At 50.5% G+C, this 12,415-nt stretch overlaps 1 protein-coding gene across 4 annotated transcripts in view; it reads right to left on the reverse strand.

Moving 5' to 3' along the window:
- Positions 1-12,415, reverse strand: part of DPYSL3 (dihydropyrimidinase like 3) — a 115,109-nt gene that overhangs the window by 16,068 nt on the left and 86,626 nt on the right. For all 4 annotated transcript variants that reach the window (XM_027606204.2, XM_027606201.2, XM_027606203.2 and 1 more), the window contains exons 3-7: positions 12,229-12,413; positions 8,955-9,119; positions 6,842-6,903; positions 5,861-5,941; positions 2,270-2,338 (exon numbers count right to left, since the gene is read on the reverse strand). In XM_027606204.2, the coding sequence (XP_027462005.1) occupies positions 2,270-2,338; positions 5,861-5,941; positions 6,842-6,903; positions 8,955-9,119; positions 12,229-12,413 (562 nt within the window). The remainder of the gene's footprint in view (positions 1-2,269; positions 2,339-5,860; positions 5,942-6,841; positions 6,904-8,954; positions 9,120-12,228; positions 12,414-12,415) is intronic.

The following is a 12,415-nucleotide window of genomic DNA, read 5'->3' on the forward strand; positions in this document are numbered from 1 at the left end:
TGTGAGGATCTAAGAGTTCATCCTTTAAGGCAACTGCCCCACCCTGGGACAAGGCAAGTGTGCCTCGCAGGCTGGCTTATTGGGCTTATTGTTGATCATAACTCCTGACCAGTGTGGGAGAGCCTGTGTCACTGCCCAAAGCCCACGGAAGTCCGGTTCAGCCCAAAGCAGGGATGCTGGCATTCTCCCATTCAATCGGCAACAGTTCTGTTTTGGAGGGATAGAATATTCTGGTCAGCCTATGCAGCCCAAAACTTTAAAAAATACCAAAAATAGCTTGCAGATGCCTGGTGTTTGCATAATGCAAACCAGCCACTGCCCTTGGTGGGTGTGGCTCAGCAGACAGACTCTAGAACTTGGCGGGTCCTGCCTGCTGGCGTCCCCCAAGCTGCACTTGACTCCAAAGGGACAAGCCCGTGGCGCCCCTGACCACAGGTGAATACGGCCAGCTTCCCCAAGCACCCGGACTTCGGGAGCAAAGCTCGGGTTCAGCTCTCTCTGCACCGCATCACTCGAGATGGTAGCGGTGTGTGCTCTGAACCGAAGAGGGGCCGGCTCCTCCTCCGCCCGTCCCTCCTTCTTCACACCTGCGCTGCGCCCTGCACTCGCCACGGCCTCAGTCTTGGCCCCTCAGATCCCGCTCCCTCCCAGCACCGCGGGTTCTTCAGCACCTTGACAACATGACTATCTTTGGAAGGTGACATCACCCTCCAGCTTCACCCAAAAGGGCTTCCAGGGTTGTCCAGCTCTACAGCCGAGAAGCTTTTTACTAAAAAGGAGACGGGAACAGGAGGAGTGGGGTGGGGAAGGGTTGGAAAAACAAACCAAGGAACAAAAATAGACTTTGCTCAGAAATCCCCTGGCTGCTGGTACAGAAATCCATCTTGCCAGCAAATCGCTACAGCGACCAGCATTTAGGAACAGTTTCCCAAACAGGGCTGATCACCCTGGCCCACTCACACCGCGTAAACAGCTTTCCAGTCCTTCACATGGGCATAGCCACGGGCTTAACCTCTTGAGCTTTCGCTTCTTCACCCAACAGTAATGCCAACCACCCCGAGAAGCAGCAAGGAGAGCTAAGGTAATGAGCACAGTGCCAGGTGCGGGCTCGTGTTCCACAGAAAGGGCCTGGTATTCGGGAGACAGACCTTTCTGGAATGCTGTGAAATAATGATAAATGATTTCAACTGGGAACAACAACGTCCTGAGACGCAGAGGAGTTTCTGGAGTGCCGACAGTTCTGTTTCTCCAGCAGGGCACGGGTGACACGACTGTATTTAGCTCGTAAAAATTCCTCGAATGTTTATGATAGGAGCGTTCGTCTGTAGGTGCGTTACCTTTTAATTTTTAAAAGCCTCTAAAAGAGATGGGCAACAGGCATACTCTCGTTTCTGGTTCTGACCCTTCCTTCTACCCTCTGCAGAGTGGGGGGCTGGGGATGACAGAGCAGGAGCCGGGCTCACGCCACTCGCCCAGAGGGCCCTAAATGCACTCCAGGTGCCACTCCCGGGCTGGCCTCCCGAAGCCAGTGTGCACTCAGCCGTGGGGGCAGCTAAGTCCCTGCTCTATGCCCTGCGCCAGCAGCCGAAGCTGCTGACATCCCAAACACATGCAATTAGCCACTAGTTAGCTTTTATTCACTCGCCCGGGGCTAAGCAGGCCCTAGTCATCATTCTTTTTACACGTGGGAAACTCCCATACCCGGACTTAATCATCACCTTACAACAAATGGATAGACATGAAGTCTATGAAACACCCACTCCACCGACTGCCCATATGGCTGGTATTTTATTTTGCAGCACTCAGAACATAATATGGAATAAGGGAAGTGGAAATGTCTTTGAGACGGACACTGATTAGGAAAGGGCTTAGGTATTTACCTCTCCAACTGAATAGGTGTGGAGGACCCTCCACCTTGAGTTCTCTTTAGAGAGATGAGGGGTCACAAGTAAGCGTTTCCCTTACATTGCTTTCTACTTTTCTCTTGAGTCCCTTGAGTTGGTCCGTCAGACGTGTGGCCTTTGGAAGAAATGTTCCAATATCGCTGTCTGGTGCTCACAGACTCTCCCCGCCTTTCCTCAAGGTTTGCTCCTACACCGTGTAAGCATGTGCCCGGGGAAGGCAGGCCCAACACAAACACTCCAAGTGTCAAATGAGCAGCGGGCCCCACGCCAGGCCGCTGGGGACTGTAGTCACAGGAGTCTCCCAGAAGATGCTGGAAAGACAGAGCCCCTCCACTGCGATGCTGCCCCGGCCCCCCGCAACTCACCTCCTCTGGTCTGCTCAGCACATGGCCTTCGGGGCCAGTGATCCCCATTTCCAACATCCGGGTTTGCTCCTACAATGAGAAAAGAACACAGAACAATTTTGAGATAAGCTCCGCTGAGGCGTGGAAAAACCCTACTGGTATCTTTTAATCTGAAGCAAAGAGTTCAAGGGAACAAAAAGAACAAAACGTGTATGTTGAACACATTTATTAATGATCCGCCTGGAATTGTAAAATAGGGTCAAGTCTTAACTAAGAGGAGAAAAAAACGTTTTTTTAATTAAATGAAGGAAAGTGTGTTAAGAGTATCAGAATTCTTCCGCCGTTACACATCAAAAGTCACACGAGCTCGCTTATTCCTTATATTTTCTTGCTGTGTTTCGCGAGGTCTAGTTGCCTCCCACCTACATCAGGATCACCTGGCTTGCTTTTGTGGCCGTGCAGCTGGGTGGCCTCCTCCAAATCAGGATAGAGAGGTGAAGTTCTAGGAATCTGCGCTTTCACAAAGCCCTCGGGCTTTTTTGTGGTTTAAATGTACAGCTGAAACAAATGGACTCAGAGTTTAACCAGACAAAATAATGCCTCCAAAGAGCATTACCTGACTCAGGTAATCTTGTGGTCAGATTCTATTTAATTAGGCTGTTTCGTGACAGAACTGCCTACCCCTCACAGCTGATGGCGAAATTCTTCAGACTTGCGGCCAGCTTTCTGGAAGGAGCAGGGCGCTGGCAGGGAGCGCACACGTAGGCTAACTGGGACTGGCAGGGACCCTAAGCGGCAGTATCTGCAGTTTTGCTGGCCTTCACTCTCCAAGTACGAAGGCCAGTGCCAATGAACCTGGCCGCTGCAGAGGGGGGCCGGCGAGAGGGACCCGAACAAATCCTTGTGGCACTCTGGAACTATGAGATGTGGAGAAAGGAAAGGAGTCCTTCTCCCTGCGAAAGAAGAACTACTTTTTGTTTTCTTGTTTTTTTGTTTTGTTTTTAGTAATATAAATCATTTTAGAGGTATAGGAAGACAGATGCATACACTCTAAGCAATTGTGAGAAGGGAAATGATCACCGTCTCCAACTACAACAGGATTAGAAAAAAGGTCAGAGGCTGAGTTTTGCAGCAAAGGACCTTCACTTTTCATTCTTACTGTTCCATTTCTCGAAACTCGGACTGAACACGATTTCTTCTGAACTCTGGAGAGCTTCCGCTCTGTGTTGCCTCCTGAAGTCGCACAAAGGTCGAGGTGTCCAACTACAAAGCCTCTTCTGTCTCATCTGACACTCTCACGTCTGCCTTGTTCAAGAGGGCTAGCACCGTGCACAGGAGGGAGGGAGCTCAAGCCCTGGCTTCCCAGCACGTTCACATAGTGTGCCTGAAGTTTACTACCGACCTCCCACCTCAGAATTTCTGGAACCAGGAGAATCCCAGGAATCCCTAATTTCTGCAGGTGATTTTAATACACTGTTCATGCTGGGAAGTCCCATTCTAAAAGCTCCCATGGTGTCCCTAGAGCTGGAAGGTTAAGAAGGATGAGGTGGCCGTGGGCACCATTGCTGTAATTACATCTTAGTTTGGGGCATGACACAATTTTGGTTTGCTCCATGAGGAAAGGAACCCTGTCTTTCTCATCTTCCCTCTCCAAGGCTTGGCACATAGTAGGTGCTCAAGAAATACTACTGGATGAACGGCTAAAGATGCCACCCTCTCAGATGGTCCTGCTGGCTGGAAATTTTTGAAAACGTCCATGGCTGGCACCCATGAGAGAGCATTCTTCTTGCTCTTTGGTGACTTCTGCATCAACTCTGGGTACAGCAGCTGCCTTCATTTAGACAATGGGATAAAATCTTTCAGCTCAATCTGAATCAAATAAGCACACCCAAGAAACTCATCCAAATGGAAGAATGCCCTTATTCTTTCCCTGACTAAGAACAGAGCCTTCACAAGGTAGGGAAGAGAGTGGACGGGGTGGTGGCGGGGGGGCGGGGTGGACCAGAGACAGTCGGTGCTAAGGAGCCACCAGAGGAAGCTGGAAAGGGGGCTTAGCACGGCAGCCCGTTTGCCTCCACATGGTCTTGGAGGAAGTAGCAGGGAGTTTGGTTTCTAGGGCATCTGGAGGCAGGGCTGGGCCCTCTGGTTGCTGTGCTGAAAATGCAGAGCAAGAGGACCAGTGACAGCTCTTAACACCACGGGGATGCCTCTCATGAGCACTGGACCCTCTTTGGAAAATGATTTCATTATCGCTCAGTGTGTGGGGGACGGACGTGGGAGAAGGCTGTCAGGGGCCTGACTATTTAATCTCCTTGGTCAGTAAGAGGAAACTACACATGTAGCTCACCCCCTCCGCTGATGAGATACCACCCAGAGTCTGAAATCCTAACGGCAGGAGCCCTGCACTGCCGGGACGTGCCGTCTCTCTGGGGGGCCTGCCGCGGGACTGTGGGGAAACAGGTCCAGGACACGCCAACCCTGGCGAAGCCACACCACCTCAGAGCTAAGATTTTCTCCTCCCAGTTACTGGCTGTGATCCTTGGGCCGGTGACCTCATCCTTCCGAGCCCCATATTCTCTACAAAACAGGGCGGATGGTAGCCATCTTTGAAGGGCCAGGTGAAGAGTGAGAATCCACTAGAGTCCGAACCAGAGCCTGGCAGACAGCAGCAAGCGTTCACCACATGGTACCTGCCATTAGAAGCTCACGGGTCTGGGACAAGGGTCGGCCCCCCGGTTCCCACACCCCTGCGGACCACATTCACCAGGTCCTGGACAACTTCTAAAACGAAGGCACAGCCCAAGGACTAGTGAGCTACGGGGTGCGTCTGTTTTGGCTCACCTCAGTAACCTCATGCCTGGCACAAAGCGCTTAGGAAATACTCTTTGAAAGAATGAATAATGGTTTTTGCTGTGAATATTATTCAATGGACCAAGAGAGCTCCCACTCTTCTAGCAGCCTCCTCCTAGTGGAGGCCAATCTTGAATGCTTCTGAGGTAAACAAGACCCTGGCTAAGACACATCTGTGCATCCAGCCCATTAAGCGACCCAGGAGATGGAGAGAGTGCCTTCTGCTTCCTCATAAATGATCATTTTGGGCCTTGGGGCCTCGCTTTCCTCACTCTTGCCTCAGGTTTCTCAGTACAACTTCTAGGAAACCAATGGGGTGTCTGATCCCCACAAGACCCACATTCTTTATTACCTAAAGCCGTGAGCTCTGCAGTCCTGGATCAGGTTTCTGAGAAGCGCCGCCTTAGGGTTCTTCTCTAGGGCAGAGACTGTCACATAGCTTGGACTTACTTTTCCAAGAGAATCAGCAATGCTCTCCCACTAAATGGCCTAATTTGAAAACCTCTTCTGGGATGCCTCTTCTGATCCCCCACGATGGCCAGACAGCCCCCCTTTATACAGCATCCTCGGCTTTCTCCCTCTCTTGCCTTCATTGCCTCCTTCTAGCCTGGGACATTCTTTAGGGCAGTCTCTGTTTTTAGCCCAGGGACCGAGCCTTGCACCCATGAAGAGCTCACGCAATATTGAAGGAACAAGGAAAGAGACGGGCCGGAGACCCCAGGCCGTGCAGAGAGCACACCCTGGGGAGCTGCATGGCATTACCTGGGCAATGATATCCCCATTCTCGGCGTGAACCTGCGCAATGGCTCCCAGCTCACCCAGACAGGTGAAGATCTCGTAGAGCTGAAAGAGAAAGGAGTCGCTGTCACCTTCACAAGCCACGGAGGCAACTTCACACAGGGGTCCATCACTAGGGCCACAGATAAAACAAATGAGGAAAACCAGAGGGAATCAGTGATTAGGGCAAAAACACAGACGAAAACACGCACGACCAAAGAGTGCGAGTCCACAGGAACTCTAGCAGACTGTCTCTATAAAGAACGCGTCATGTCTCCTCCGCGGACAGGGCAAATGTACAACAAAGTGCTATCGAGCCTTCTAATTCTGCCTCATGCACACGTTTTTAATGGTATTAGATCCTGTTTTGCTGGGACAGACCTTCACAGTCCTTCTCAACCAGTGGTCCTGAGAGCTGCTACCACCTGGCCAGAAGCTCAAAGGACAGCTGGCTCCCCTATCCCCTAACCCTTCAAGGTAGACCTTCCCCCACCTCCCAACCAGGAGGGATGGGAATTCACTCCCTGCACTTCCTCTGACAACAGGAGGTTCATCTCAAACTGACACAAGCCATAGGACTGTCTCGGGGAGAGTCACAGGCAAGCTACTACCCCAAAGAGCAGGAGGCCCTCCTTAATCCTGCGTGGCAGAGCCCCTCGTACTTCCACTGAGCTCATGCGGGGTTTAGGGTTTGTGTGAGACACGGAGATTTCAGCATGCCTTTCCTCTTGGCCCTTTGAGAAAGCTGCTGCCAGTGGAAATTCTAGCTCCTGGTCTGCCTTGCCATGGGCACCCTGCCTGTTACCTTATTTAAAATGTGGCGTGGACTGCGAGGGCTTTAAGAAGCACTCTGGTCTAGCAGCCTCCCACAGCGACCACAGTGACTCATGCTCTAAGAGCCAAGGTCATCGGCAACAATGGGAAACCCATCCAGATACCCCAAACCACCCAGCAATGGCTTCTTACCTCTGTGTTGGACACTTGATACAAATCCTTATAGGCCATGTAAACCATGAAGGAGTTAACCCCTGCAAGAGAGGGAAGGGAGGGAAAACAGGAAGACGACATTAGCACGACCGCTCTCCTTCCTTTGCTCCCGTCGCTCATGGGGTCCAAGTGCATTACAGGCACTTGTCCAATATAAAGCAGATGCTTCCCATTCTCTGTTCTCTCCTCACGTGCAAAAGCAGCCATGCCTACATGGTGTCACAGCAGAATGGGCTCTGCTGCACCTCTGTCTTGCCCCCCCGCCGCCGCCCCCATTCCCCAGCCCAGAGGGTCAGTAAGCTTTGCCGTTGCTTGAGGTAGGATGCACCACCGAGAATCGGGGGCAGCAATTCATACTAGTTCAGCGAGCCTGGAATACCTCACCTCTTGGTGTCCTCACCTGTAAAATGGAAAATGACAAGAGCCTGCTTCCTAAGGCAGTTGGAAACGTTAAATGAGACAACAGATACCAAAGTCTCAGCACCAGACCTACCACCATATTTGAGCTTCTTTAATGGAGCTCCTGGGATGGGTTTATTTCACCACTTAAGGAATGCCTACTGCCCACTAGACCCTGTGCTGGAGCCGGGGGCGGGGGGAGGGCTGCATCTAGGACGGAGACCATATCCTCAGGGAACTAACGGGGCTAAGGGGCAGAAGTCAAGGTGCACCGTGTGCTCAAATATCTAAGCTGTAAGGGCTATAGGGAAAGAGCTATCTAATTTTTCACCCCCAAACAGACTATTAATGTAGTAATTTACATAAATAGGTAGGGCTGGGGAACAGAGAGTCATTTTGAGGAAAGGAGGATAATTTTGGTCTCCAACCATTAGGGCCATCTCAGCCCACAGTGTTCCAGGCCAAAAGCGGGTTGTAATGTGAGAACTTCCCTACCCAGAGTGGTTCAGCTCGGGGCAGCTTTTCCCAACATTACCCTTCCCATAAGCCTCTGCGTCCTCTGCGGAATGACCCGGACCCTTTGGAAGGCAAGTGGGTGTTAAAGCCCTTCCATTTTCTATCCCAGTTGAGATGCGCAGTGTGAAAGGAATCACAAGAAAAGACGGGGTTATAACCTCATATCCTGGATCAGGAATGTCTGGGCAGAGCTCGTCAGGTGAGGAGGGACAGGGAAGGGAAAACTCATCGTCTGGGAGCCCAGTCTCTCCCCTGCCACCCAGAGCTCACTCTTTTCCACTGCACTCTGGCATCTGCATCCAGGCAGCTCACTGAGAATAGTATTATTAAGTTAGTGTTATAACAATGCATGTTATTACGTTAGTATTAGTACCGTGATTGTAATGAAATTAGTATAATGCTATTACTATTACCACAATATTCTGCATCCTGTGGCATTTACCCTGTTGCTCTTCACCGGTCTGCTTCCTCTTGCCCTGGACACTCAGCAGAGACCACACCTTATGCTTCCCTAAATCCCCCAGGCCACGTTATGATGCCGAGCACACTGCGCGTCTGTGTGTGTGTATGGGGGGTAGTGCGTGTATGCGAAATACCTGACGATCAGAAGGGAGAAGGAAGCAGAGAACAGAAGAATCTAAGACGACCAGGGAAACCTAAATCATGTACTCACTGAGAGGACACCCACATTTCCATGTCCTAAGCTCCTAGCCTGAGTGCGAACACATCTTCGTTCCCACAAATGCCGTAGCCTTTTCTGAGGATGCCACTGTTTGAGAACCGTAATGGTTTGATCTTTGGAGCGCAAGTTACAAAAGTTAAAAATTCCAAATCTCGTATTCCGTAGCTGTATGACCTTCCATAAGATGCTAACCTCTCCTGGCCTCAGTTTCTTCCTCTGTCAAATGGGCAGTGTCGCCTGAGGTGAAGAGCCCAGACTCTGGGTACATTTTCTGCTAACTAGCTCTGTGATCCTGGGCCACTTACTCTGAGCCTCAGGCTCTCCAGCTGAGAACTGAGGATAATCACCCCTATTATGTGGATCCTGTAAGGAGTGAGATGGCATACACCAAGACCAAGTGCCTGGAACGCAGCAGTACCCCTCACCTAGCACTCACACACGAGGTTCTGGGCTCTGAGCCAGGAGAAGGGGGGGGTTGGGCACACAGGGGCTCACCTTTGTCCTTGATGAGGTTCTGTACCTCCTGCTTGACACTGTCGTTCCAGTGGGTGATGTCCACGTGCAAGGCATAGTCACAACAGCTCTTCCCATCTGCCCACTCTCGCCACTTCTCATAAGCCTCCGTCAGGCTGGCCTCGGGCTCGGGCACCACGTGGTCAACTGAATGACAGAGGCCCCAGATGGGTAAGTCACTGACACTGCCTCTGTTCCCCTCTGAACAGGCCTGCTCCTGCTCACTTAGCTAAGGCTGCAAAGCCTCTATTTCCTGAGCATGGACTTCACCTTAGAAAGTGTTCCCTGGGCGCCTGGGTGGCTCAGTTGGTTAAGCGACTGCCTTCGGCTCAGGTCATGATCCTGGAGTCCTGGGATCGAGTCCCACATCGGGCTTCCTGCTCAGCAGGGAGTCTGCTTCTCCCTCTGACCCTCTTCCCTCTCGTGCTATCTCTCATTCTCTCTCTCTCAAATAAATAAATAAAATCTTTAAAAAAAAAAAAAAAAAAGAAAGCGTTCTCTGGCAGTTCCCAGATTACTGATCATTTAACTGTCACTTACCCACGTTGCGCTCGGACAAACTACTACCTTCTCTAAACCCCAGTTTTCTCATCCTTGAAATCGGCGCTCAGTGGGGTAGAGAGTAGAATGTCATAGTCCCTTCCTTCTAATTTTGTTGTATGATTAAACGGCAAAATGCATGAAAAGTATCTCACCTGATGCCTGGCACATAGTAAGTGCTCAGTAATGTCAATGAGCACCTACTATGTGCCATTATTACCAGTATTATGGGAAGTCACCGCTAGCGAAGCAAGTCAGACTCCCTTTTAAGGTGGAAAGAGGGTAATTAAAGTGAGGTCAGGTAACAGGACAGTGACATTCTTGTGCTTACTGCCATAACAAAGAGCCAGTGTCACAAACCTGATGCTCAGCCCACAGATCTTATTTCCATGTAAACTTTTTGTCAAGAATATTTTTACTTGGGGTGCCTGGGTGGCTCAGTCGGTTAAGCGTCTGACTCTTGCTTTCGGCTCAGGTCATGATCTTGGGGTCCTGAGATGGAGCCCTGCAGTGGGCTCAGCTCGGAGTCTGGTTGTCCCTCTCCTGCTGCTCCTCCCCCTGCTTTCTCCCTCTCTCTCTCTAGAATAAATAAATAAAATCTTTAAAAAAAAATGAAAGAATATGTTTTCTTTTGAGGCCCAATCTACTCCTGCAGTACCTGCAACCGTGGGCAGCACTGTTCAATATGATGACATTCACATTTGGGGAGGATAAGACAGCTGAGGGGAAGTGCAAATTGGTACAATGTTCCTATGAACGATTCTGAAGTACACATTAAAAAATCTTGGTATTTTTCATACCTTAACTCGATGATTATTCCTGTGCCTAAGAATTATTCCCAAGGAAATAAACACGCTGTTTGCAAAATGTGGGTGCTGAAGATGTTGCCACTGCAAACATTATTTATATGTTTATTTAAGTGAAAAACTGGAAACCATCAAAATCTTTAACAATAGAAAGTTTGGCTAAATAATAAATATACCTTCATAAGATGGATTAGTAGGCACCCATTTTAAAGGCTGTAGTGGAACGAAAATAAATGAATGGAGGGGCGCCTGGGTGGCTCAGTTGTTAAGCGTCTGCCTTCGACTCAGGTCACGATCCCAGGGTCCTGGGATCGAGCCCCACTTCGGGCTCCCTGCTCGGCGGGAAGCCTGCTTCTCCCTCTCCCACTCCCCCTGCTTGTGTTCCTTCTCTTGCTGTATCTCTCTCTGTCAAATAAATAAATAAAATCTTTAAAAAAAAAAAGGAAAGAAATGAAAGGAAAGACATCCATGCCTAGATTATTTAGTGAAATGATACACTAAAACACCACTAAGACACAGTACGTCTATTGCGATCCTGTTTCTGCTTCACAGGAAGGAAACTACAGCCAAACTGTAACAGGGATGTGGGCTTTCTGGGCTTCCTTCTCTTGCTGCATATCCAGGGTCTTAAACTATCTATGAAGGACATGTACAGCTTTGGGTTTCTTGGTATGGTTTTCACGTCACCTGCAACTCTGCCTTCCCTCTAGCTCCTTCCCTAACCTGAAGGACCAAGCACAACGCACACTCCCCGGACACTGAACAGGTCCAACTCTCTGCCCGGAAGGCAGAGAGCCAAACCGAGATCACTCACTTCCTCGGCCTCCTACCGCAGGCAGCCCACGTGTGCTTATCAGAAAGCAGACGCAAGGAGCCGCATCACTGACGTCTGGACCTACATCAGGGCTTCTGTGGGCAGGCAGCTGCTGAGAAGTCAGCTGGCTTCCTCCCTTTGGCTGGGGAAAAGCTTTGGTCTCCCTCAATTGCACCTTTTACGGCCTTGATGCAATTTTCCTGGGCTTCCACACCCAACTTGCTGGAGCTCAACCTTGCTAGTGCTCCCGTCAAAAGGAGGCAAAAGACAAGGAGCAACTCCACAGCTCAGGCTGTTCTGTGTTCGTGGACGGGTGTATACAGTGGCAAAATAAACAGTGCTCTTGCTGACCAAGCTTAGTGCCGGGACTGGGATTGGACCCAATTCCTTGGGATTCCTTTGGGACAGGAAGGACTGCCCTGGAATGCTATCTGTTCCGTAATCCAATGGCATGCAACTCCCTAGGTTTCTCTGGAATTGCAATAGTTCCCAGAAAAAAAAAAAAAGAGAAAGAAAGAAAGAAAACAGAAACAAAAAACAAAGGAAACCAGCCCCACCGCTTGCCTCATCTTCAGAAAGGAATTGGTCAAGAGACAGGAGGTACCAGTCAATGGTACCAGACCAGGTACCAGTCAATGCCACTGAAGCCCACGAGTTTCAAGCAGGGCAGGTCCCCATTACCTTCCCCGCTCGGGGATGCTGAACCCCATTCACACTGCTCTGCCTGTGCTCTCTGCCCCATCCTGCCTCAGGCCCGAGCTGGAAGTGCTGAATGGCCCATCTCCACACTTATCCCGGTGTCCGGCCCACAGATGATTGCTGAATCCCCACGCACTGCACACACAGCCCCTGCTTTCAGGGACAAGAGAGGACAGCTGTTTTCCTGGCTTAGAGCCTCATGAATCTCGTCTAGGCAATGTCAGGGAGCTGTCAGGGTCCCCACTACCACCTGCTGTCCTCAGGTCCCATCAGGAGGAAGAGCTGTACACTGAACTGAGAGGCAGGTACAAGATATCGCCATAGAGCACAGGGGTTAAGCCGTCACTGAAACCAGTCACTTGTTGGGACCAGGAGCGTGCAGGGTCGGGCGACTCACTGATCATGGTGGTGCCCCCAGCTAAGGCAGCCTTCGTCCCTTGGAAGAAGTCATCCACTGTGGTCATTCCCTTGTATGGCATCTGGAAGTGAGTGTGGACATCGATGCCTCCAGGGATCACCATCTTCCCATTGGCCTCGATGGTCTTCACTCCTCCAGGGACAATCAGATTGTCTCCGATTTGCCT

The sequence above is a fragment of the Zalophus californianus genome, chromosome 5 (genome assembly GCF_009762305.2).
Source record: "Zalophus californianus isolate mZalCal1 chromosome 5, mZalCal1.pri.v2, whole genome shotgun sequence".
In the NCBI taxonomy this organism is placed as follows: Eukaryota; Metazoa; Chordata; class Mammalia; order Carnivora; family Otariidae; genus Zalophus; species Zalophus californianus.